This window comes from Pseudophryne corroboree, chromosome 5 (genome assembly GCF_028390025.1).
Source record: "Pseudophryne corroboree isolate aPseCor3 chromosome 5, aPseCor3.hap2, whole genome shotgun sequence".
NCBI classification, from domain to species: Eukaryota; Metazoa; Chordata; class Amphibia; order Anura; family Myobatrachidae; genus Pseudophryne; species Pseudophryne corroboree.
In genome coordinates this window covers 838,874,986-838,902,897 of record NC_086448.1, presented here as the reverse complement: position 1 = coordinate 838,902,897, position 27,912 = coordinate 838,874,986, and the positions used below count along the sequence as shown (strand labels likewise).

Genomic DNA, 27,912 nt, shown 5'->3' with positions numbered 1-27,912 from the left:
ACTAGGTGGATGCACATGGGATTGTTATTTACCTACATTATCCGTTTACGTCTCTTACCCGTGTGTGGCAGATAGGCTTCTGCATTTCACAAGATCGTATGTAATAAAATACTGTGCATGTCTGCAGACATCAGTCCAATGTCCCACGGCCACACAGGGCGGGGCAGTGTCCCCGGCCACACAGGGCGGGGCGGGGCAGTGTCCCCGGCCACACAGGGCAGGGTGGGGTGGGGCAGTGACCCCTGCCACACAGGGCGGGGCGGTGTCTCCATCCCACAGTGTCCCCGGCCACACAGGGTGGGCGGGGCAGTGTCTCAAGCCTACAATGTCCCCGGCCACACAGGGCGGGCGGGGCAGTGTCCCCGGCCACATAGGGCGTGGCCGGTCTGTGTCCCTGGCCACATGGGGCGGGTCTGTGTCCCCGGCCACACAGGGCGAGGCGGGTCTGTCTCCCCGGCCACAGAGGGCGGGGCGGATCGGTGTCCCCGGCCACACGGGGCGGGGCGGGTCTGTGTCCCCGGCCACACGGGGCGGGTCTGTGTCCCCGGCCACACGGGGCGGGGCGGGTCTGTGTCCCCGGCCACACGGGGCGGGGCGGGTCTGTGTCCCCGGCCACACGGGGCGGGGCGGGTCTGTGTCCCCGGCCACACGGGGCGGGGCGGGTCTGTGTCCCCGGCCACACGGGGCGGGGCGGGTCTGTGTCCCCGGCCACACGGGGCGGGGCGGGTCTGTGTCCCCGGCCACGCGGGGCGGGTCTGTGTCCCCGGCCACGCGGGGCGGGTCTGTGTCCCCGGCCACGCGGGGCGAGGCGGGTCTGTGTCCCCGGCCACACGGGGCTGGGGCAGTGTCCCCGGCCACACGGGGCTGGGGCAGTGTCCCCGGCCACACGGGGCTGGGGCAGTGTCCCCGGCCACACGGGGCTGGGGCAGTGTCCCCGGCCACACGGGGCTGGGGCAGTGTCCCCGGCCACACAGGAAAACATGGATCTATTCAGTAAGGGCTCTTTAACCAGCAGTAAGAAAGCGGAGGGCTCGGAGGAAAGCGCTGCTGGATAAAGACCCTGAGACAGGATGCTGCCACAGTTTGTTCTTTTGCTTCTTATGCCACAATATAGATGTACAGAGCACAGACGCCTGATACTGGGGTAAATGATGGGGGATGTTTATGTGGGCCTGCCTGTGGCTTATGTTATCCAGCATTGTATGCAGACGTCTCCGGCGCAGCTGCTGCCAGATGAAGCTCACAGTCTATTTCTGGTGTCTGAGATACAAGAGACGAGGCCAAGGTTACACGGGGGCTGCACTTAGGAGTGAGCGGGGGTCTCCATGCGATGGCTGTCCCTATACGTTTCCTGCTTCTTTAGTAGGACGTTAGGTGGGCCTCTCGGTCTGTTAGGGTCCGGCCGGGCTGTGATTATAGGAGAGTATACACAGGCGCCCTCCATGTATAGCTACTGACCCAGAGCTAGACCTAGACTCTCAGCTGGTGGAAGTTTAGAATAAACCTGTTTGTGCAGACGGTATGTTGAACGTAGGGATCTGTGGTCCCCATTTCATGATCACTCGGCCTTGTTACATACGTGTGGTAAATGGAACTCCTTCCACATACATGTGATACATGCCCCGGAGACAGTCTGCGGCAAGTTACACTTTGTGCTTTCATACAAATAAGTGTCCATACTTACCTTTCAGGTAGTTGTTGTGAAACTACAAGCCCCAGAATGCCATGCCAGCCTCTGGATTAGAGTATACTGCTCATGCCAAGACCAGGTGGCCTACCGCCTGCCATGCGTTGGCCAAACCTGTTATTATGTAGGAGTAATGAAGCTGTGTCTTTCAGCAGCGTCTGAGAGTATGGCCGGGAAACTCGGAATACATCGGCCGAATCTGCTCGCTCATGTTACTTTTATTTCATCTTTCTGTTGTACATCCCGGCTGCCACGGACGGTGCAGTGCTGGTGGATATGTACCCTGGCTGCCACGGACGATGCAGTGCTGGTGGATATGTATCCCATGCTGCCACGTCCGGTGCAGTACTGGTGGATCTGTGTCCCGGCTGCCACGGACGGTGCAGTGCTGGTGGATATGTACCCTGGCTGCCACGGACGGTGCAGTGCTGGTGGATATGTATCCCAGCTGCCACGCACGGTGCAGTGCTGGTGGATAAGTGTCCCGACTGCCAGTGACGGTGCAGTGCTGGTGGATAAGTGTCCCGACTGCCACTGACGGTGCAGTGCTGGTGGATATGTATCCCATGCTGCCACGGACGGTGCAGTGCTGGTGGATATGTATCCCATGCTGCCACGGACGGTGCAGTGCTGGTGGATATGTATCCCATGCTGCCACGGACGGTGCAGTGATGGTGGATATGTATCCCATGCTGCCACGGACGGTGCAGTGCTGGTGGATATGTATCCCGGCTGCCACGGACGGTGCAGTACTGGTGGCCTGGCTGCCACGGACGGTGCAGTGCTGGTGGCCTGGCTGCCACGGCCGGTGCAGTACTGGTGGATATGTATCCCAGCTGCCACGGATGGTTCAGTACTGGTGGATATGTATCCTGGCTGCCACGGACGGTGCAGTACTGGTGGCCCGGCTGCCACGGCCGGTGCAGTGCTGGTGGATATGTATCCCGGCTGCCACGGACGGTGCAGTGCTGGTGGATATGTATCCCGTCTGCCACGGACGGTGCAGTACTGGTGGATATGTATCCCGGCTGCCACAGACGGTGCAGTACTGGTGGCCCAGCTGCCACGGGCGGTGCAGTACTGGTGGATATGTATCCCATGCTGCAATGTGATGGATATGTTATCATGTCAGAGTAATTCCTGCTATTATGAAATGATTATGATTTCCGTGCATTGAATGTCTGCTAATTTCAGTCTCTGTAATAATCTTTCTTTCTTTCTTTGCATGTATTTTCCTTTGCATTACAACAGTGAAGAAGAAAATGAGGTAAGTTCAGCGTTCCCCTGTCCTTATTATCTGTATAATGTCTTGGAATCCTAGTAATAATTGGGTTATCTATTTTCGGCACCATGCCTTATTATGGCTACGGCTTTAGTGTCATCATGCCTGATACCAGCTTTCCTCCCTTTGCTGTAGGTGGGCACAGACCGTTGGTTATATGTTACCAGTGGGTTACAGGTCACTGACCTCCCCTTTTCTTGCTCCATTAGTAGCACCACGTGGGGACTAACTTCATTACCTTTCACGTGCCCCTAACACACTTCAGACCCACCACTACGCCTGGCATCTTACTAAGTAGACTCTTGGTCACTTAGCATCACCGAGTCACTGATCATTCACGGCGTTGACCATCCTTCTCTAGCACCTGACCATCTTAGGCCCCTAGGATACCTGTACTCATCGGTGTGGGTGGCTTTTCATGAATGGAAAGCTTTGTAGTGCTCTCCTAATAGGGTGCATGCCTGAACAATCATTCCAGTTTACCCACAGCTTCCATATTTGCTTTGGCTATGCCACCCTACCTTATCCAGTCTTCTCAGAGGACAAAGGTGCTGTCCAACAAGGTGGACTCTTCTCCCAGTATTACCAGCTCAAGGAATTCTATGTCCTTTTGTAGGTTGCCAAGTGGGGCACTTTCAGGTTTAATTTGCTCATTCCACTATAGCGAGGGTATTGATGGCCTAAGCTATACTCCTTCTTCTTGTGGTCTGTCCAGTTCTCAGGAATAACTTCTAACCAGCCTGCCCTTGGTTCCTTATTCAATCCAACACAAAACTTGCCAAAAATTTTGATGAATGGTCACTCATTCCTTGTATTGAACACATTCTCCTTTCCCACTGGTTAGGCTCTTGGGGAGTGTATTGGATGAGTTAATGGTCAGACACCTCCTTGAGTGAAGATGAAAGTGAAACCAGGCAAGATGACCAGGTAGGGCCTCAGACTATTGAGCATCTCATTCTGCCCCAAACATTTAGGACTTACAATTTCCTGGTGAACCCTCGTTCTCCCTTTTTAAGGTAGGGATCCAAATTAGCTTTCCCCCAGAGCAGCTGGTGTCGTGGTAATAGTTATGTCGAGGTGAACTCTATTGGGTCTTGCATCGCTTTGGAGTTTTGGAAGTGTCGACAATGTGCTTCGGTTTATGAGCCTGTAAAGGAGGATAACGATTCCCATTTCAGGTGTGGCCAGAGCCATTTCATCCTCTCATGGATTCTCACAGATCCAGCGTGTGGAGAAATTAATTCCCTTAGACTAAATAAGAATATCGCAGTGAAGCAGATGGAATATTTTGATGATTAGCAGATTTGTTACTGGTCCTGGTGTCCATGCAGGACGGCGTCTTCTGCCCCATCTTCCTTCCATCCATCCATGTGTAGTAACTTCAGTCAGTGACTCAGGGTAGGGAGGTCTTTGGTGTCCGTGGGTATCAAATAAGTCTCTGTCAGTATACCCAAGAATAGACAGAGAAACAGCGCTTTCTTCCATTTTTTAAAAAGATTATTTAAAGATAGTTTGGTGGACCAGATGTCATCTACAAAAAGTTTTTTATTGCTTAAATTATGTTCTTTTAACTAACAGATGTACATTTAAAAAAACACGGCCATTGATGCTTTTAGGGGATGAAGCCGAAGGTCTAGTAGGGGATGAAGCCGAAGGTCTAGTAGGGGATGAAGCTGAAGGTCTAATAGGGGATGAAGCCGCTGACGCACGCTGTAGATAAGTTAGCGGCACAGTCGTTCCCAGCCTGGTGAAACCCGTCCTTCCCAATAGGATTTCTAGCTGCCAGTCCTCATCCTCTAGCAGCAGACGGGTCTAGGGACGAGACATTACTGCTAAACATGCCATGCGTTTACAAGCACACCCAATGAGCACTTTTTGTCTGATTGAAATAATGTAATTGCTTTATTTTAGTGTATAACTTGTTATCATTCCTATTTCTAAGTACCGTCGGGCGGTTTCAGTGTGAGGATTAGTTGTATATTTAGCTTGTTTTGTTGGTGTTCGGAGTCTGGCAGTCTCTCTTCTTATATCCACTGTTTTCATAAGCATCCCCTGTAGTGCCACCTAGGGGTACGTCTTTCCTTGGTTGTCCCCTCATATACAGGCATGGGGGGCTTCCTTTCTATTTATGGGAGGACCACAGTCAGTTCCCTGTCTTGTTTTCTTCCGTTGATCTCTGGAAAGCCGACTTCCTGTGTCGGTATTTCCTCTTTGGCCTGTGGTCGGCTCTCTGGCCTTTCCTCCGGGGTATTGGCTTCCTTGGCCCTTTCTCCAAGGCTGCGTCATTTATGTTTTGCTCCTGTCCTGTGAGAATGCAGCAGGAGGAGTTTTCCATTCTATTTATCGAACCCATTCTCATGGAGGCGAGGCGTAACCTTTGTCTGTGTATGGCCTCAGGGTAAACTGTAAGTACAAAAATACACCTAATGCCAATTCATTGTATGCTCCTTCACGTCAGATCAGATTTCTGCCTCATGTCGCTGCTCTGTGCTGTATGGACGAACCTGCTACTTCCTACAGTATCTCTGTCTGTGGCTTCCTGCTGCCTCCATTCCCCTCCTCACATCATGTCACTGCCCCTGTCACATGCAGCCCTGTCCTCACTGACACATCACTCATCTCCTGATATACTCTGTGCTGCTGGGGACCCTGCTCCTCTCTCTATATAACTTTCAGTCTGTGGCTTCCTGCTGCCTCCATTCCTCTCCTCGCCTGTCACTGCCCCTGTCACATGCAGCCCTGTCCTCACTGACACATCACTCATCTCCTGATATACTCTGTGCTGCTGGGGACCCTGCTTCTCCCACTATATAACTCTCAGTCTGTGGCTTCCTGCTGCCTCCATTCCCCTCCTCACATCATGTCACTGCCCCTGTCACATGCAGCCCTGTCCTCACTGACACATCACTCATCTTCTGATATACTCTGTGCTGCTGGGGACCCTGCTCCTCCCACTATATAACTCTCAGTCTGTGGCTTCCTGCTGCCTCCATTCCCCTCCTCACATCATGTCACTGCCCCTGTCACATGCAGCCCTCTCCTCACTGACACATCACTCATCTCCTGATATACTCTGTGCTGCTGGGGACCCTTCTCCTCCCACTATATAACTCTGTCTGTGGCTTCCTGCTGCCTCCATTACCCTCCTCGCATCATGTCACTGCCCATCACATGCAGCCCTGTCCTCACTAACATCACTAATCTCCTGATATACTCTGTGCTGCTAGGGACCCTGCTCCTCCCACTATATAACTCTCAGTCTGTGGCTTCCTGCTGCCTCCATTCCCCTCCTCACATCATGTCACTGCCCCTGTCACATGCAGCCCTGTCCTCACTGACATATCACTCATCTCCTGATATACTCTGTGCTGCTGGGGACCATGCTCTTCCCACTATATACCGCTCAGTCTGTGACTTCCTGCTGCCTCCATTCCCCTCCTCACATCATGTCACTGCCCCTGTCACATGCAGCTCTGTCCTCACTGACATATCACTCATCTCCTGATATACTCTGTGCTGCTGGGGACCCTGCTCCTCTCTCTATATAACTTTCAGTCTGTGGCTTCCTGCTGCCTCCATTCCTCTCCTCGCCTGTCACTGCCCCTGTCACATGCAGCCCTGTCCTCACTGACACATCACTCATCTCCTGATATACTCTGTGCTGCTGGGGACCCTGCTTCTCCCACTATATAACTCTCAGTCTGTGGCTTCCTGCTGCCTCCATTCCCCTCCTCACATCATGTCACTGCCCCTGTCACATGCAGCCCTGTCCTCACTGACACATCACTCATCTTCTGATATACTCTGTGCTGCTGGGGACCCTGCTCCTCCCACTATATAACTCTCAGTCTGTGGCTTCCTGCTGCCTCCATTCCCCTCCTCACATCATGTCACTGCCCCTGTCACATGCCCCCTGTCCTCACTGACACATCACTCATCTTCTGATATACTCTGTGCTGCTGGGGACCCTGCTCCTCCCACTATATAACTCTCAGTCTGTGGCTTCCTGCTGCCTCCATTCCCCTCCTCACATCATGTCACTGCCCCTGTCACATGCAGCTCTGTCCTCACTGACATATCACTCATCTCCTGATATACTCTGTGCTGCTGGGGACCCTGCTCCTCCCACTATATAACTCTCAGACTGTGGCTTCCTGCTGCCTCCATTCCCCTCCTCACATCATGTCACTGCCCGTCACATGCAGCCCTGTCCTCACTAACATCACTTATCTCCTGATATACTCTGTGCTGCTGGAGACCCTGCTCCTCCCACTATATAACTGTGCCTTCACACTGCCTTCATTCCTCTCCTCACGCCATAACACAGCCCGTATCTCCACTACCACAATCACGAGTAGACTGGGCGCTGCCTCCTGCGGGATCACCACACTCCCCCTCCTATAATATACTGTGGTGCTGTTAAAGAATTCACCATGATTTAAAACCAGATGAGATGTAAAGTGAAATGTAGTAAAGCATTTGATCTTATACATACTCTGTTTTATCGCAGGCCAAGAATGAAAGCTCCTCGAAGTTTGGATTCGGCAAAACGTCATCCACATTCAAGGGCGTTTCCTCAAGCAGATTCCTACCGAAAGGAACCAAATCCAAGGTCAATTTGGAAGAGCAGGGACGACAGAAGGTCTCTTTTAGCTTTAGTTTTACAAAGAAAACCTTACAGAACAGATTGCTGACGTCCTCGTTAGCCAACGACAAGCAGAATGAGTCGCAGACTGCGCCACCCGCCCTCAGTCCAGCCGAGCATATCTCAAAGCTTAAGATGGACTTTGCAGAATCCACCGGGGCAGCTACGGAAGTTTCTCCTACAAAACACAAGGTTGGACTGGGAAAAATTCATTTCAAAAAGCATCTTCTAAGTGTTACAAACAAGCTACCAGCACCACAACCTCTATCGCCACCACCTCCGCCCCCACCGCCTGCTGTCTCATTAGCAGTGCCCACATCCCCTTTGTCCTCCACAAAAGGGTCACCATTGGAAAACATAAAGTCTTTGCTGGAACCAGAAGTAGTTACAGCTGCCACCAGCTTGGTTTTGCCGCCATCATCCGAGAAAGTACCTAAGTTTATTGCGTTCTCTAAAGATCAGTCGTTATCGCCTTCTGACTCACCGAAAGCTGGCAAGAAGGACAGTAAAGAGCGCTCAATAGTTTCTGTTGTAGAAAGCTCGAGCACTCAGGCGGTTGCTGACAAGACAGAGACAACTCCGTCAAAGGAATACTCCCATATTGGGAAAGACGGTAAGAATTCAGCCAGTTTACAAAACATCAAATCAAATCCAAGCCCAGAAAAGCTCAGTGCGAAAACAAAGCTGTCCCACTCGGATTCTTTGGCAGCTGGCTCGGAGTCTGACGAAGATTCCATTCAGACCTCCTCAAGCCACCGGTCACATGAGAATAAAACGGCTACAAGCAGGGAAAGAGACTCCAAAAGAAGCTCAATGTGTCTGAGAAGTGACGACGGTGGGAAATATTCTTCATCAAGATCGAAGTCTGGAAAAGATCAGAAACATTCTAGTTATTCCAAGTTAGGCAGAGATTCAAAATACTCGTACTCTCATTCTAGGTCAGACCGTGACAGGAGAAGGAGTAGGTCTCATTCCAGGTCACGTTCCAGGTCTAGGTCTGACAGAGGTCCAAAAAGTAGCTCATCATATTCCAGATCTGACCGCTCACATTATTACGAGCCTGAACGACGGTACCATAAAAGTTCCCCATACAGGACAAGATATTCTCACTCCTATGCAGACAGCAGAGCAAGAGACAGTTCTGATTCAGAAGATGATCATAGAAGAACTCATTCCAGATCAAGTGATTCCCGACGCCCATCGTCTAGCTCTCATTCCTCATCTTTCAGAGAAACCAGGACTACTTCACATTCAAAATATGATAAAGATTCAAAATATGATAAGGATTCTAAATTTGAGTCTTCTCATAACTCCGATCGAAGGGGAAGAGCCACAAGCAGAGCTGAAAAAGATCTCTGGTCCTCGGAAAGAGCGTACGTCAAAAAATGTTCTCCTCAAAAAGAAACTGATGTTAAACAAGGGTCTACCCACTCCAGAATGGACAGTGGTACAAGTTCCAGTTTCAAATCAAACGCCACCAAATTCGCAGACTCCAAACCAGATCATGTGAAATCTGGAACTAAGATTTCAAAGTGGGACTTGGAGATGAAGCTGGTAAACAGAGAGGAGCAGATAATAGTCAAAACAGAAGAAGCTGTTTCTGCAGAAATAACTGTCCACGTGAAGGGTGGTCCGGCTGATCTGCAGAGTTCTTCTAATATTTCCTTTAAAAAGAACGATCGTTCCCCCTTTACGGAAAACGGATCACCCAGCAGTCGGGATTCTGCCAGAAAAAGTTCTGCTCGGACAACAACCGATGACAACCAAAGTAGAAGTCCTCTGATGAATTATGATCTCTCCCCTGGACACACTTGGGATTTTGTGACCCTCAGTTCAACAGATGATGCTCCAACAGAAGAGCAGAATGAGATGCAGTGCGCTGACAGCTGTCATTTAGACACCCCTACTGTAGAAGAGCCAGATTCCCCACGTGTCTCAGCTCAAAGCGTGGCTAAGACACCAGATAAGTTGGAGTATGCAGGAGAGGCTCATGCAACACATCGGCATAATGGGTTAGGGGTCTATGATCGGTGCAATGACAGCATTTCTCTGAATGCTAAAGGTGAGTGTTCTGCTTCTGTTACACAGAAAGAAGAATCGATGTCTGTGGCAGAGACAAAAGACCAACAAATCATGGAGAACCGCGCCAAAGAGTCAAGTCCTCTCCACGCTACAAACGAAATGGACTCATACAATGACTATATCGAAACTCCCACAGATGAATTGCATTGTTCCGAGCCAGAACCAGTGGTTGAGGATGATTCCTCATTTCTAGATCAATCTATGCCCCAGGTTACCATTTTGATTCCAGAAAAATTACATACGGCAGAGACTATGGACAATGAATTGACTCCTGAAACTACACCGTCCCCTGATCTCTCCCCAGAGATGGAGCCATGTGTTCTAGAAATGACTACAAGTGATGATCCACTCATTAGCGAAGAGTTCTGTCTTACCACTGAAATCACTGTGTGTAGTGTAGATCACATGGAAGATGAAACCCCACCATTATCCCCGTATTTGGACGAAGAAAATGCTTTGCAAATCAGATGTTCTCCACAGACCATTTCAGAAAATGTGGCCCTTCAAGAAAGTTCTTTTCTTTCACCCGCATCTCTAAAGAAAGAGTTGGAGGTCCAGAAAGAAAACCATGAATCTTCTGAGGAGAATGAGGAGGTCCAAACAGCTGGTGGTGCTGAGAAGATACAAAAAGATGCTCCACAACTAATCCCTGACATCATTAAACCTACAGTAAACTTCATTAACGCTGTCAGGGCTTATTATTCAGAATCGGAAGAAAGCGAAAGTGAAGAGAGTGAGTCAGATGACACCGATTCTGATGACAGCGGGCTCCCCAGGAACCGTTTGCAGTCAGTTGTGGTGGTCCCCAAGACCTCTACGTTAACCGTGGATGAAGCAAATTCATCCCCATCCTCTGATCACCCAGAAATGGTGCCTGAGGAACCTGATGAGAAAGATGCAAATCTACCTGAAGATAACACATTAGAAGAAGTTAATGATGAAGTCCCTGAAGTAGTTGTGAGCAATGAAATGTCCAACATACTAGAAGATGAGGAAGAAGCCATCACTCCAGTACCAAGTCCTCTTTCAGTTCATTCTCCAGAACCAAGTCCTCTTTCAGTCCATTCTCCAGAACCAGAGATCCAGCACCCTCCATGTGATACTGACGTCAGCACAAGCCACCAGTTGACCTCTGAAAATAAAACTGAGGGTGATGCCTCTATTGAAGATAACATGAAAGAGCCTGTTGCCCCAAGTCAAGTCAGAGCACTTACTCTTCAACCAGAAGAGCCAGCAGTGCCAGCTCCTCCTCCTAAGCCTATCATATCCAACCACCCACCAATTCAGAACTCCGCAGAGAGACCAGACAGTTGGCAACAGGAAGCGCTATACAGTCATACAACAGGGGGTGGAGACTTTTCCAAAGTTGATGGGTTCCAGGCAACAGAAGACGTGTCTGATCTGATTTGGGACTTTGAAAAGCCGAGTAGCACTTACCAGCCACCTGATAGCAGTTACATGCACTTTAGTAATGAACAGCAGCATTGCAGCGGTGTATATGATCGTTCTCATAATTACAGGGGAGACAATGGTTATTGGGATCCCAGATACCACAACAAAGCCCCCATGTTTTCCTATGGCAATTCCTCTGGCCACGCTGCCGACTCTCTTACAAACTGTTACAATGACGAGGACGATGACTTTGGTTTGGAAAACAATCAAGCGCAGGACTTTTCGCGGCATCCCAATAAGTCTTACTATGATAAATCTAGAGAGATTGGCTCCGTGCAAGCTCATGAGATCAGCAGCAATTCCGTGAAGGAGAATGTGCCGCGAAGCGAGAGGAGAGAGCCAGTGGTGAGGGATCGAGCGGACCTAAAGGATAGAGGACCACCCAAAAAGAGAAGACAAGAGATGGAGAGCGACTCTGAGAACGATGTAGATGCCCTGGAGAAGAGGAAACTGAGGATGGAGGCAAGTCTCATTGACTCTCCGGCCTCCAAGCAAGGGAAGGCGGGCACCCTCTGCCCCATGGACGAATTTAGGGACCCGCAGCACTGGAAAGAGTTTTCCAAGTATGGGAAGATGCCTCCCTACTTTGACCTGATTGAAGAGAATCTTTACTTAACAGAAAGGTAATGTTCCTTGTTCTTTCTAGTCTGCTTTTCCCTCTTTTTTCCTCTGTGTACTTAGCACAACATGGCTTATTATACACAGGGACGCTGCGTTATACGTATATCATCAATAGCAGTAACAACCGTCATCCAACCAAATTAAACCTCATCCACAAATGCCAATGCAACGGCCCTGCCGACTGTATGTAACTATGCTTTACGGAACGCTTTGTGCCTCTTACTCTGGAGAAGAGTGGGATAAATATACAATGCTTCATATAATATCTATATATCTATATTTGGCAGACTGTCCCTGTTCTAGATCTCTCAGCGGATTTTCTCACTTTACCCGATCTGAGTTTATCATTGCCCCTCAAAATGATTGTACTGTAGCCCCTGTATAGCAGATTGATGTAGCGTTGCGGGCTTCAGCCTGCGTTTTGCTCCGTTCTAGCACCTGATTGGTGTGTCTGCAGATGGGCAATAGTAATGGCTTCCATGAGTCTGCTGTAAGACGTGCTTAGCGGCTGCGCAGTTCTATGAAGATAGTAAATCACAACATATGTGTCCACGTGGATAGTAAATCATAACATATGTGTCCACGTGGATAGTAAATCACAATATATGTGTCCACGTGGATAGTAAATCACAATATATGTGTCCACGTGGATAGTAAATCACAATATATGTGTCCACGTGGATGGCAAATCACAACATATGTGTCCACGTGTATAGTAAATCAAAATGTATGTGTCCACGTGGATAGTAAATCACAATATATGTGTCCACGTGAATAGTAAATCACAATATATGTGTCCACGTGGATAGTAAATCACAATATATGTGTCCACGTGAATAGTAAATCAAGCAAGTGTAGGGAAAACATGAGAAAAACAAGTGTTGCCGTTTGTACTTGTAACTCATAGTGTCAAATTATTGACTGTCGACCAATACATTGTCAGTCTATCATCCTGATACCCAATTACTGGTCATTTCCCAGATTATCTGCATCATCTGCTCTGTTATATCTACCCCCTGACAGATACATTCTGCAGATTATTACATTACTGACCTCTCTAGTGATCTGCAGAACATTGCTCTGTCCCATCTACCCCCTGACCGGTATATAGTGATATATTCTGCAGATTATTACATTACTGACCTCTCTAGGGATCTGCAGAACATTGCTCTGTCCCATCTATCCCCTGACAGATACATAGTGATATATCCTGCAGATTATTACATTACTGACCCCTCTAGTGACCTGCAGAACATTGCTCTGTCCCATCTACCCCCTGACAGGTACATAGTGATATATTCTGCAGATTATTACATTACTGACCTCTCTAGTGATCTGCAGAACATTGCTCTGTCCCATCTACCCCCTGACCGGTATATAGTGATATATTCTGCAGATTATTACATTACTGACCTCTCTAGTGACTTGCAGAACATTGCTCTGTCCCATCTACCCCCTGACAGATACATAGTGATATATCCTGCAGATTATTACATTACTGACCTCTAGTGACCTGCAGAACATTGCTCTGTCCCATCCACCCCCTGACAGGTACATAGTGATATATCCTGCAGATTATTACATTACTGACCTCTCTAGTGACCTGCAGAACATTGCTCTGTCCCATCTACCCCCTGACAGGTACATAGTGATATATCCTGCAGATTATTACATTACTGACCCCTCTAGTGACCTGCAGAACATTGCTCTGTCCCATCTACCCCCTGACAGGTACATAGTGATATATTCTGCAGATTATTACATTACTGACCCCTCTAGTGACTTGCAGAACATTGCTCTGTCCCATCTACCCCCTGACAGATACATAGTGATTTATCCTGCAGATTATTACATTACTGACCCCTCTAGCAACCTGCAGAACATTGCTCTGTCCCATCTACCCCCTGACAGGTACATAGTGATATATTCTGCAGATTATTACATTACTGACCTCTAGTGACCTGCAGAACATTGCTCTGTCCCATCTACCCCCTGACAGGTACATAATGATATATCCTGCAGATTACATTACTGACCTCTGTAGTGACATGCAGAACATTGCTCTGTCCCATCCACCCCCTGACAGGTACATAGTGATATATCCTGCAGATTATTACATTACTGACCTCTCTAGTGACCTGCAGAACATTGCTCTGTCCCATCTACCCCCTGACAGGTACATAGTGATATATCCTGCAGATTATTACATTGCTGACCTCTCTAGTGACCTGCAGAGTATTGCTCTGTCCCATCTACCACCTGACAGGTACATAGTGATATATCCTGCAGATTATTACATTGCTGCTCTTTCATACTCACCACTGAAGACTTCTGTTCTGCAGAAAGAAGAATAAGAGTCACCGGGACATTAAACGGATGCAGTGCGAGTGTCCTCTGCTCTCTAAAGAAGAGCGACACCAGGGAGAGGTGGCCTGCGGGGAGGACTGTCTGAACCGCCTGCTCATGATTGAGTGGTAAGTCATTTATATTTTATCATTTAGAAATGGAAACATTATTAGAACCCTCCAACCTTCTGATATTACTGCAGTGGCCGGGTTCCAGTCCCCATGGTGACCGCGGCACAGAAGGGGTTAATCCTTGTGCCATTTTCAAACTGCCCAATCAGCACTAGGCGCCAGTTTAAAAATTAAAGTACCGACGCCATGCGGCGTGTTTAATAGAAATGTAATTATTATTAATGTATTATACTATGCATCACAGCCCCGGATCATAAAGTGCAGCTGCAACGTAGTCCCTGGCTGTATGCTAAGGAGCGGGAGCCTAGATCCCGACACCTCTGCACTGTAAGCAGCGCAGCGATCAGGTAAAAAAAACAGTATAACTGCGTATGAACCGCAATGCGCACACGCATCGTATGGGTACAAACGGCATCATTGCTGTGCAATACTTCTAGCGACTAATCCATTCGCACAGCCGATTGCAAGGAGATTGATAGAAAGAGGGCGTTTGTGGGTGTCAACTGACAGTTTTCTGGGAGTGGTAGGGAAAACGCAGGCGTGACCAGGCGTTTGCAGGGCGGGTGTCTGACGTCAATTCCGGGACCTCCGTCGCTGGAATCATCGCACAGAATAAGTAACTACAGGGCTGGTCTTGTTTTGCACAAAATGTTTTTGTACCGCTCGGCTGCACATGCGATCGCACTCTTGCGAAGCTAAAATACACTCCCCCGTGGGCGGCGACTATGCGTTTGCGCGGCTGCTTAAAAGTAGCTAGCGAGCGATCAACTCGGAATGAGGGCCAATGCCTCACCACTCGGAGCATTGAATGTGCGTGTACTTCTGAAGATCATCTTCCATGCTGTCCCAAGCACCTTTAGCAGGGAGATCTGTATTTTTCAAGTCATTGAGCAATAACAATCTTGCCTAAAGATGTCAGCATCTGCCTGTGTCCTGTGACTGCCAGAGAAGCTCCAAATGTTGTTCCATTCTCCGACTGTCTCTACCCGGTGCGGCCTGGTCCATAGTGAGGGACCAGAGGGAATTAGCTGACACTACCCAGGAAATGTTGCAGCACCTTCTGTACACATACCCAGCAGTAGGCGATTCCTGGTGCTAATAGTAGGAACCTGGGAGAAATTGTTCCAGGTGCAGATGTCAGCGAGTTACGCTCCCACTGCACAGTGGGAGGGGTCAGTTACTGACCGTGAGAGGGAATCGTTAGGAGTGGTGGACTAAGTGCACTTGGTTCCTCGGGAACAAATAGGTTCTCAAAGCCGGTCCTCAGAACCCCAAATGGTGCATGTTTTCCAGGTCTCCTCACAGAATCACAGGTGAAATAATTAGCTCCACCTGTGGATCTTTTTAAACGTATCGGTGAGTAATGACTGCACCTATTCACGTGCTGGGTGACCTGGAAAATGTGACTTGTTTGGGGTTCTGAGGACCAAGTTTGAGAACCACTGCTCTATTCTATCAGTATCTGTGAGGTTTCACAATAACCGAGGCATGCTGTCATCGGTGCAGGGCTCATTGGGGGAAATAATGGAGGCTCCCGTTCCCACCACTAAGCCTCCTGCAGCTCCAGTATACCACTGACTGCAGTAACACAGCAAGTAGTAACGGGGGGCAAACATCTGGAGGTGATCCTCCCCACCCCCCACCCCCCCACCCCCCTAAGAAGTCTTCATCGTAAATTCAGTCTCAATCATTGCACAGGACAGGTGACCTTTTAGTTGGCGGTGATGTCCTCAGGAGGGGCGAGCCAGCTTCCAAACCAATCATTGCCAGGTGGAGTGCTTCTGTTGGGGACAGGGCGCTTTCCACCGGTCAGGTTGCCGCCTCCCAGGTGAACGGCACAGCCACTGTTAAGCAGGTTTCCAGGGCGTCCTCTAGGTCGTTGCATTACACGGTCACCAGATTTTACAGGATTAATACTTTTACTTCCAAAGCTGCCAGTTTGGACGTAGGTGCTATGTCTGACTGTACCCTGCTTTTAGGGACGTCCCGCAGTAGAAGATCAGAGAAAATGGGATTTTTATGTGCACGTTAAATCTTTTTCTCTATATTCCATGGTCTCCGGTGTAACTACGAGAAAAGCATTTAATCCAAGTACAAAAATCCCGTTGTCAGACACATTATTTACCACCATCATCATCATCATCATCATCCATATATTAGCAGTGTTCTGTGTTTCTGTCTTCACTGTTTTTTTCTGCAGCTCCCCAGTGTACTGTGTGATCATACGTCAGTCTGCAGATCATACAGTACCCTCTCATGTACAAAACACAGACCCCCCCCCCCCCCCCCCCCCCCCCGTCAGACATCGGAGAGCCCGCTCTTCTACGGCGCCATATGTCATCTCGTTATAATAAGTGCTTCTGCGGTGCATTGCCGATCTGTATTTTACCATAAATGTGTGTCTGCTCCGTTCCCTCAGCTCCTCACGATGTCCAAATGGAGACTACTGCTCCAACCGGCGCTTCCAGAGGAAGCAGCACGCCGATGTTGAAGTCATCCTAACGGAGAAGAAGGGCTGGGGTCTCCGGGCCGGCAAAGATCTTAAACCGTAAGTTATAAATGGATACCGGCGTACTTGGTTAATTTGTATTTTGCCAATTAGTGTAACCAGGCCGTTGCTTGCTTTGTTGTAAATGAAGATTTGATTCCATTGGGTGGACTGCGCTGGTCTGCTCCTGACGCCACAATCCTGGTCCTACCCCAACCCCTGGTGATTCTATTTCCCCTCCTGGGTAGCCCACGTATAAGCGCCAAGTTACGCTCCCGTTCATTGCAGGTGGAGTGCGACAACCAATAGATACTGTCTTTTTTGTGTAACCGTCTGTCATTATATTATAACTGGCGTAAGTCTCTAATCACTATAACGGAGTTTCATTTCACCACCAGGCTACAACGGAACCTTACTGTGTCAGATAATCCTTATGGTATCATCAGTAGCCAATCAGAGCATCTGAACATTGTCATAGATGGGAGGGGCAATCGTTTATTTGGCGGGGAAACCCCATTAATGGACCCTACTTACAGCTGCTATTTTCTGCTCGGCTCTTTTAGACCTGTGTCATTCTTCTGTCTAATGCTGGATGCCACTTTCCCACAGGAATACATTTGTACTGGAGTATTGCGGAGAGGTTCTAGACCACAAGGAGTTTAAATCCCGAGTGAAGGAGTACGCTCGCAGCAAGAACATCCACTACTATTTCATGGCACTGAAGAATGATGAGGTGAGCTGACGCCAGCAGGGGGCAGCGCTGAGCTTACAGGCCAATCCTATTCCCATCTGCAGATCAGTAGCTGCGGCTCTCACATGTAGCAACGCATCAGGGATGAATGGGCATTTAATAAAAGATGGCATCGTCCGATTGGAGGAGGAGTTCAGATCAGAAACCATTTCTTGCGAAACAAGTGGAAAAATAGCGCTAGCCACAGTAAAGCGCCGTCACTACGCAGGCTGGCAGCGTCACAACTCCAGCAACACAAAGCTGCAATTTGCGCGCAGTATTTATGGTGCCCCTTCCTGGTGAATGGTTAAGGAGCCGCCTCATGCCCCCTGCCCCCTATGTGTGTTGGTTATACATTGGTCTTCTATTACCCATCGCTGTGCTCCTTTTCCAGATTATCGATGCCACCCAGAAAGGCAACTGCTCGCGTTTCATGAACCACAGCTGTGACCCCAACTGTGAGACCCAGAAGGTGAAGAACTGGGGGGAAGCAAAATGGGTTTATTTTCCCATTATATTCTGCCTGTGTTGTTGGAAGAGTTGTATCCTTTCCAGCAAGGAATATTCACATTCACACTGGGCACATTTTAGGAATTGTAGAGTTTGGCCTCTGTCCTGGGCCTGCGGACCTTGCGGCCCCCTCCTGGGGGGAAACCTGTCTAATGCTTGTGTGCGTTGTGTCTCCCGCAGTGGACGGTGAACGGCCAGGTAAGGGTGGGCTTTTTTACCACCCGATTGGTTCCTGTTGGCGCAGAGCTGACCTTTGATTACCAGTTCCAGAGATACGGGTAAGACCAGTTGGTGGACGTTATATATAATATATAATCCCGCTCCTCCTCTCGCCGCTCTCCACCGTACTCGCCACTCGGAAGCGGCGTTTCCTCCGGGGAACAGTAGGGATTTGACACATAAGATAATGGAAGTGGTTTCTTCTTTAGCTCTTGTAATTTTAAATTTTCACATAAATCGTGGAATCCTTATTAACCCAATAATGTGAGTAAAGGTTTTCTTTATTCCATTAAGCAGAGGACTCGCTGATAAATAATCCCCTTTCATTGTCTCCATTCTGAATCACAGCAAAGAGGCCCAGAAATGCTTCTGTGGGTCTGCCAACTGCCGGGGTTACCTCGGCGGGGAAAACCGCGTCAGCGTTCGAGCAGCCGGGGGCAAGATGAAGAAGGAAAGGTCCCGCAAGAAGGATTCTGTGAGTCGCGTGGTCCGTCCATCCGCTGTAATGTAATGGGGGGCATCATATCGCCTTCTGTCTAGGTTTTTTTTTACTGACTTTAGGGGTAACGCGTTTGCCCACCATGGGTTGCCCTCACGCCGTGTTGTGGGATGAAGCTCTGTTAATGCAGGTGGAGTCTCTCCGTGCACCAGGAACAGTTACATGTCTGGGTAATGGACAGGCTGAGCCCGCAGAATCCACCGCCGTGTTGCCATTTATGGATGTGTATAGAAATGCCGTTTACTGTAGCAATGTCCTTAGAACCTATGATGATTGATGGTCTTCTCCCTGCCATGGCCTAGGTGGACGGGGAGCTGGAAGCTCTGCTGGAGAATGGGGAAGGTCTGTCGGATAAGAACCAGGTGCTCAGCCTATCTCGGCTGATGGTCCGAATCGAGACCCTGGAGCAGAAGCTCACCTGCCTGAAATTGATCAGGGTAAGGACGGGCGATGGCAGCTGGGGCCGGGGGCCTCTGATAAGGGTAAGGGTGAGCACTGGCTGGGGGCCTCTCAGCAGCGGATCAGGGTATGTACGGGCAATGGCTGGGGGCCTCTCAGCCTCTGATCAGGGTAAGGGCGGGTGATGGCTGGGGGCCTCTCAACAGCTGATCAGGGTGAGAACGGGCGATGGCTGGGGGCGTCAGCCGCTGATCAGAGTAAGGACAGGCGATGGCTGGGGGTCTCTCAGCCACTGATCATGGTACGGACGGGCGATGGCTGGGTGTGTCTCAGCCGCTGATCAGGGTATGGACGGGCGATGGTTGGGGACCTCTCAGCCATTGATCATGGAGTGCTTCGGCTGGGTATACGGATGACTGTATTATAAAGCGCTGTGTAACATATGTACATGTATGTGTGTGTTATGTCCATAGAACACACAGTCCCAGTCCTGCCTGAAGTCTTTCCTGGAATGTCACGGGCTCTCCCTGCTGTGGATCTGGATGGCTGAACTTGGAGACAACCGGGGGAACACTAGTAATAGCATGAAGCTGCAGCTGGAGGTCAGTAACCTGTCTCCCCTTTACGATCTCAGGCAGCCATCTTACTGTGGTCTATTAGTCTAATATAGAGCAGCTTCGTAAAATTGTGTGTGGATAGTAGTGTGTGTCTTTTACTGTTTCTTATCTTATTTAATAGAAATTGTTACACTAAAGAACAGGTTGTTTAATTACAAGTTTACAGGACACTGGGGAAGGCTGACTGTGACGCTAGGCTTAATGGTATGGGACAGATACAGGGGATTGGATGACTGTGACACCTGACTCGGTGGTACAGGACACGGCTGACTGTGAGGTTTGGCTCAGTGGTACAGGACACTAGGGAAAGGCTCAATGTGACACCTTCTTCACTTGGCTTTTGCCACGGCGGTCTGGGCAAGCCACCGACACCCTCATCACTTGGTTTGAGAGTAGGGCATGAGAGATACATTACTGAGTGTCTACACTCTCTCCCCCTTACTTGGTTTGAGAGTAGGGCATGGGAGATACATTACTGAGTGTCTACACTCTCTCCCCTTTACTTGGTTTGAGAGTAGGGCATGAGAGATACATTACTGAGTGCCTACTCTCTCTCCCCCTTACTTGGCTTGAGAGTAGGGGATGGGAGATACATTACTGAGTGTCTACTCTCTCCCCCTTACTTGGCTTGAGAGTAGGGCATGGGAGATACATTACTGAGTGTCTACTCTCTCCCCCTTACTTGGCTTGAGAGTAGGGCATGGGAGATACATTACTGAGTGTCTACTCTCTCCCCCTTACTTGGCTTGAGAGTAGGGCATGGGAGATACATTACTGAGTGTCTACACTCTCTCCCCCTTACTTGGCTTTAGAGTAGGGCATGAGAGATACATTACTGAGTGCCTACTCTCTCTCCCCCTTACTTGGCTTGAGAGTAGGGGATGGGAGATACATTACTGAGTGTCTACTCTCTCCCCCTTACTTGGCTTGAGAGTAGGGCATGGGAGATACATTACTGAGTGTCTACTCTTTCCCCCTTACTTGGCTTGAGAGTAGGGCATGGGAGATACATTACTGAGTGTCTACTCTCTCCCCCTTACTTGGCTTGAGAGTAGGGCATGGGAGATACATTACTGAGTGTCTACTCTCTCCCCCTTACTTGGCTTGAGAGTAGGGCATGAGAGATACATTACTGAGTGTCTACACTCTCTCCCCCTTACTTGGCTTGAGAGTAGGGCATGGGAGATACATTACTGAGTGTCTACACTCTCTCCCCCTTACTTGGCTTGAGAGTAGGGCATGGGAGATACCCGTTACTTTGTGCCCACTCCTCACTACCCCCTTCTGATGGAGCCTAAACCACTTATCGTGTATACACTTTAGCATTTTACGTGTCCTTTGTCATCAGCATTGCCTCTGTGTGTAGTTATTTACCAATAAGTTTGTCTTACCCCCATTCTGCCTTTTGGTTAGATCGTAAAAACGTTGGAGCTGCTTCCCATCCCCAATAAGAACATGCTGGAAGAGAGCAAGATTCTCCCCATTATCCAGCGATGGGCCCAGACCAAAACTGCCATCCCACAGCTCAGCGAGTGCGATGGCTACTCCAGTGAAAACACCTCCCGGGCACACACCCCACTCAACACCCCTGATACAGGTGCCAAGCTCAGCACTGAGATGGAAGGCGAGACTCCCAAGAAGCTGGTGTTGCGGAGGCTGAAGATCATTAGTGAGAACAGCATGGACAGTGCCGTGTCTGATGTGGCCAGCGAGCTGGAGATGAAGGAAGCCGTGGGAAAGCCAGAGGCGCCAGCCGCCGAGGAGCAGACGGATGACCAGCAGCCAAAGGAAGAGACAAAGGTTGAGGGTGCTCCACAGCCCCCACTAGCCACAGAGCAGCCACTCCTGACCCCCAAAACAGAGGACGATCCAGCACCTGAGGGGAGCAGAGAACCAGCAGCGGAACCCGAGTCCAAGGAGGCCAACGGCCTGAAAGTGGAGGAGGCCTCTGCGGTGGAGACTCCGTCTCAGGATGAGGAAGAAGGTGTCTCCGACGTGGAAAGTGAGAGAAGCCAGGAGCAGACGGACAAGATGCTGGATATGGGTGAACTGGCCAACAAACTCCTGGACGGATGGAAAGATCTAAAGGTAAGAGAGCAAATGCTGGCGGTGAAACGCATTGTGTTCCCTGCTGCGTCATAATGCTGGTGAAACGCGTTGTGTTCTCTGCTGCAGTGTCATAATGGGATCTTGTATCAGAGTTGTTCTGTGTGTTATACTCTTATCTTATGGACCTGTCTGTTTTATATTACTACATGTCATGCCCACATAGAGTATTTAGTCTTCTTGTTACATTAAGCCAAATACATGTGTAAATCATGACATAACGGGAGCTAATGTCCGTATCTGAGGCTGTGCGTATCTATGTGATCTGTACTTCTGTGTACAAGTCTGAGGTTCCTGGTGATGCAACAGTTTATTACACGTTCTGGCCGTCAGTTCTAGTAATCGTCTGAGACGTTTACACAGTGTGTATTATCGTGTGTGATTTATAGGGGTGTATTCAATTCATGTCTGATCCTTTCCGACTGAAAGGATCCAACATGTGAGTATTCAGTGCCCGGTCAAAACCGACAGGTTTGGCCCGTTCCCGACAATGCCAGTCTGACTTTTTAAAGTCGCATTGACATGGTCTGAAATGGGGCTAAAACCTGCCTGGTTTGGCCGCGCTTCTGACAGAACACGTGGATTCCGACAAGCCACGTGTTTTCCGACAAGTCGGGAGTACCCGACTTGTTGGGAAATAACAAGGGGCATTGAATAGGTCGGAACCCCTTCAGACCTAAACCTGTCGGAAGCTGCCGTCTTTCAGACAAGACGGCAGTTTCCGACAAGAATTGAATACCCCCCATAGTCTTATTGAGGTGTTATGTTTATGCTCTGGCTTCCAGGCTGCTAGTGCATCTATATAACATTTCCGGTGTACGCTTCATGCAGAACTTGTAGTCCACACAGTGAGTGCAGCATCCGTAATCTCTGCAAGATAATCGGATCTGTCATGGGAGGGAGAGAAACGTTACTGTTGGCGGTAATTGAGGATGTGTGTGTTATGGGAGGGAGAGAAACGTTACTGTTGGCGGTAGGTGAGGATGTGTGTGTTATGGGAGGGAGAGAAAAACGTTACTGTTGACGGTAGGTGAGGATGTATGTGTTATGGGAGGGAGAGAAACGTTACTGTTGGCGGTAGGTGAGGATGTATGTGTTATGGGAGGGAGAGAAACTTTACTGTTGGCGGTAGGTGAGGATGTATGTGTTTTGGGAGGGAGAGAAAAACTTTACTGTTGACGGTAGGTGAGGATGTATGTGTTATTGGGAGTAAGAGAAATGTTACTGTTGGTGGTAGGTGAGGATGTATGTGTTATGGGAGGGAGAGAAACGTTACTGTTGGCGGTAGGTGAGGATGTATGTGTTATGGGAGGGAGAGAAACGTTACTGTTGGCGATAGGTGAGGATGTATGTGTTATGAGAAGGAGAGAAACGTTACTGTTGGCAGTAGGTGCGGATGTTTGTGTTAGGACCGGCTGACTTACCTGTGGTATGCGCCCCATTCCAACCATTCAGCCCCTCTGCGACACTGTAAATATGTTATAAGCGCAGACATGGTATCTGGGGGTGTGATCTATATGGGTGCGCTGTGCGTTGTACACGGTAACTGGGCTAGCACGTCCATGTTCCCTAATCTATTATTTTATTAACTCTCTGTGCGCCATGTGGTGAAGCTGATAATGATTGTAGTTTGAGCGTTTGCTAATCTCCACAATTTGGGGATATGAAGTGGATAGTAGTAATAGTGAATGTTTATGTGTAGAGCACCACAATACTCGGCAGCACCGGAGACAAAAGTGTGTACATAAAACCGGGTAGTTGAGTAGTAGCGGATTGTAAATGATCACAATGCAGAGACCGAAGACAATGGATGATTAGATGGAGCAGTAATACCAGGGCTTTGTGTAGTGATGTCCGGTGGGGGTACAGTAGGCTTTGTGGCAAAAAGATGCTTATTGAGAGAGTGTGGACAGTTGGGTAGGTACTGGGTGGCCACAGTAGGTGGTTCTATAAGTTGGTGGTGGAACATGCAGTACCGTAGCTTGTTAGCAAGGCAGGCAGTTCTGTAGCTAGGCAAGCTGTTCCTTAGGTTGTTAACTGGGCAGGCAGTTTCATGGCTTGCTAGCGGGGCAGACAGTTTCATAAGATTGTAGCATGACAGGCGGTCCCTTGGGATGCTTGGTGGGCAGGCGGTCCCTTGGGATGCTTGGTGGGCAGGCGGTCCCTTGGGATGCTTGGTGGGCAGGCGGTCCCTTGGGATGCTTGGTGGGCAGGCAGGCCCACAGCTTGGCAGCGTGGCATGAGAAATCCTGGCGGTCAGAGTGAGAGGAAGTGAGGCATATGTCGGTTTCGCTTCTATGCCCCATTAGAATGGTAGCGTCATTACCTTAGCCACCTGAGATCCTCTATGCTCCTCATGAGACGTTTCTTCACCGCCCTCGGAGTCGTTCACATGGCATTCTCCTTGTACACAAACCGTTATGGCCTGTGGTGTTTCTATGCAGCATACGGCTAGTGCACCGTCTGCTTGTCTACCCCCGAGTCTCCATTGGGCAATCCCGGCCATCCTCTGACTGACCCACCCTTCATGTGTGCTAGTAGTCCTTCTCCAGTGTGTTCAGGAGCCAGGTACCAGGCGTCTCTGGCCTTGTCTATAGAGGAGAATATGTTACCTTGCACATTGACGTCATCCTTCTCCTGCACTTATTGCTGGCTGCCGTTTCTGTCAGAATTCAGCTTATTACCCCACTAATGACAATAATAAGTAATAAGTAGGGGCTGCTCTGAGTCATGTAGAGAAGGTTGGTTGGGTGCTAGGTAGAGTGGTAGGTGGCTCATGACAACCCATCAGACTTGGACAATTTTCTTACACATGAAATGAACGTATTCATCTGATTTGTTGGTATAGATGTACCAGTTCTACCGTTACCCGTGGCACAGGTTTTATAAATGTATCAAAACTATGAAATAAGCTAAAAAGTATATGGTGCCCTGGTCATGAGAGCTAACAATCTAATGATTTACACAGAAATTGTAGTTAGGTTGTTGCTTAGTGCACAGGCGCGTATTCCACCAGTGTTACCGCAGTTTGTCCACTAGAGGCTCTACTGAGCTTTTTGGCTGGCATAGAATGGTACCTCGCTTGATGAGCAGAGTCCCTGCTGCAAAACGTTTTGATGATGATATAATGTGTTGCGCATCTTACATTCTTATTTATAGGACTGTGACTCATAAACCTGTCTTACCCCCAATCAGTGCCCTGCAGACAATAGACCCCATCTGTCTGACAGGAGGCACCTTCCCCCTCTATAGATATATAAAGTGCATTGCGTCCCACTGGGAGACGGGAGCTGTGTAAATATACAGTTGTTGTTAGTGAATCTGTTGGGAACACTAATATCGCATTTCCATAATGTCATTTAGTACATGTATTATTTAGCATAATGGCCGTTGCCAATCGTCTTTGTGTGTGTAATTAGCAGGGAAATAGGGCATCCGGTGCACGCCTACCCACAGTTATGAGGCACCTTGTGGGTGATACCCTCACTTTATTAGGGTCAGGTGTCATTGGGTTAGAGAGGGATATGAAAATAGAGCAATAAAAGGGACCATCTTATATTAATTATAATCCTGTATATACAGATGGGTCCACGGTTATCTTGGCTAGTTTCCTGTGCCTAGGTACACCATGGTTTATTAACATAAGCCCTTCATCTATTGTTCTCAGCTGCAATACAATACAGAGAACAATACAGCAGGCAATTAAGTCATTACAGCAGGGGATTAAGTCTGACTGGCCAGTTTCTTTTAATCCTATTAAAGTTCAAAATAAACATGGACCCATCTGTAGTAATTTTAGCTTGGGAGTGCCCTGGGTGCGTTTCGGCAGGGATATAGATGCAGCATCTGTGTTCCGTCCTGTAGCCACTGGGTCTCTGTATAGTACCATGTGGAGGGGTATGTGTATGTGTATACGTGTGTACATACGTACATACATACAGCTTAGACGGCATCCTCTATTAACCAGCGTCTCTCCCCCTCGTTAGGCTGTGGTCATATGTAACTTCTGAACCCCTCTCCATCTGGTTCTCAGGACAGCCAGGAGCTTGTTTATACCAGCAGCTGAGCCCCTTCTTTACTCAACACCACACTCGCCCGTCCTGGAGAAGGGCAAGGATCAGAAGACTGATTGGGGAGGAGCGAATGAGAATATAATAGGTGAATAGCGGATTTAGGCGGCTAAGTATACACCTTACCACACAGCACATGCACATCTCACAGACGCCTGCTCCCCGCTGCAGGGGATTGTGGGTGGCATTTCACCAGAGGACTTGGCAGGCCAGAGAGCTTGGTCCTTGGTGAAATCCTGCTTCAGGTCAGTCCATACCATGGATCCTGGTACCACACACTCACTCACATCACACAGGAGGTTACATTTTCGGCAAAATAAGACTGAGGGTTTGCTTCATAATGTGCCGAAAACGTAACCCCAAATGCACACACCGGGCACCCTTCCAGTATTGTCCTGTCTGGTAACGAGAAGTACCGCCGATGGAAGCCGAGGAACAAGAACGCAGCATCGCGTGGCAACGAGCGGATGGACTTTGTGCCTCTAGATTGCTGCCCCCCCCTTATACACTGGGAAATGTAGATGGCGGCTGTGCTGGCTGTGGCCCCCGGTGGGTGTTGGGTTTCTTTGCCAGGTTAGGAATGAGGTTAGGTGGCCGTGCAATGAACCATTTCTATGGCAGATGTTTGGGGGCATACCCCCGTTTACCTTCCGTACCCTCCCACTGGTAATGCGCTCTGATGTGTCTGAGAAATGGGCGATATTCCGGGACGCTGCGGAGTGCTACTGAGACCCGCCCCTGACGCGGAACACCGTGAGAGAGCTCACGGGATCTCCGATCAGCCCAATCGCTGCTGAAGAGAAAGGATGGGAGATGAGGACATTAGCTGGCGGATGATATCAGACAGGACGAGGGAGAAGCAGCGGCACTGAGCCCCCGTAATTACCATTCTATGCTCCTTTATCCTCAGAAGTGTAACTCAAGGCGGGTAGTCTTAGTCTTCCTGCTTATTCAGAAATCATCAGGGAAGATGTGGGAGAAGGGTGTGGCTGGGCATGCTGGTACCAGTAGTACCACGACAACAGAAACCCTACATCAGCCGTAATTAAACATCTCTCCTTCCTATACCCCCTGTTACAAGTGTGTGTTATGGGTAACAAAAACTAAGGTTTGATTGAAAGCAGATGGAAGTAACAATGAGGTGGGGGGGGGGGGGGGGTTTACTATGAGCCCCTCTCACAGAGGTGGTAGAGTGTGTTGTTACAGGGTGAGGTGAATGTGTCATGTTGTCTCTCATCCGTGTATTTGTGCCTAGCAGGGTGCCCTTAGTGTAGCTGCTGCAGCGCCTCTTTGCTGGAGACTCCTGACCACTGACTTATAATCAGCACTGCAGGGTAGCAGGGAAAGTGATCACTCAGGGCGTTGGGATATATCACTGAACAGTCGGGGAATAGATTTGAGCACTGGTTCCCAAACACGGTTATCAAGGCACCCCAACAGCCCAGGTTTTAGGTATATCCCTGCTTGTGCACATATGATATAATGAAACGGTAACACTGAGCTATACCCTTCATATTGGAGGCATTTGGACAAGACAGGAATACAGTGGTAAAGGTGATTCCTTCCCCTGCTCTTAGCCTGGGTACCAGGATAATGTGCATGTGACTTTCTGTAGCCGTGTCGCACAGTATACTGCATCAGAACTGTCCGTACCTTCATACTATATACTATGTACTATACTATAGACCATGCACTCTGTGCACAGGACAGGAATACAGTGGTAAAGGTGATTCCTTCCCCTGGTTAGCCTGGGAGACAGGATAATGTGCATGTGACTTTCTGTAGCCGTGTCGCACAGTATACTGCATCAGAATTGTCCATACCTTCATACTATATACTATGTACTATACTATAGACCATGCACTCTGTGCACAGGACAGGAATACAGTGGTAAAGGTGATTCCTTCCCTTCTCTTAGCCTGGGTACCAGGATAATGTGCATGTGACTTTCTGTAGCCGTGTCGCCCAGTATACTGCATCAGAACTGTCCGTACCTTCATACTATATACTATGTACTATACTATAGAC

At 49.1% G+C, this 27,912-nt stretch overlaps 1 protein-coding gene across 1 annotated transcript in view; it reads left to right on the top strand.

Moving 5' to 3' along the window:
* Window positions 1–27,912, top strand: part of SETD2 (SET domain containing 2, histone lysine methyltransferase) — a 147,224-nt gene that overhangs the window by 49,138 nt on the left and 70,174 nt on the right. Inside the window, exons 3-13 of the mRNA XM_063924606.1 lie at window positions 2,939–2,954; window positions 7,480–11,771; window positions 14,112–14,243; window positions 16,666–16,794; window positions 17,344–17,467; window positions 17,859–17,936; window positions 18,155–18,252; window positions 18,542–18,668; window positions 18,995–19,129; window positions 19,565–19,693; window positions 21,122–21,796. Of these exons, the coding sequence (XP_063780676.1) occupies window positions 2,939–2,954; window positions 7,480–11,771; window positions 14,112–14,243; window positions 16,666–16,794; window positions 17,344–17,467; window positions 17,859–17,936; window positions 18,155–18,252; window positions 18,542–18,668; window positions 18,995–19,129; window positions 19,565–19,693; window positions 21,122–21,796 (5,935 nt within the window). The remainder of the gene's footprint in view (window positions 1–2,938; window positions 2,955–7,479; window positions 11,772–14,111; window positions 14,244–16,665; window positions 16,795–17,343; window positions 17,468–17,858; window positions 17,937–18,154; window positions 18,253–18,541; window positions 18,669–18,994; window positions 19,130–19,564; window positions 19,694–21,121; window positions 21,797–27,912) is intronic.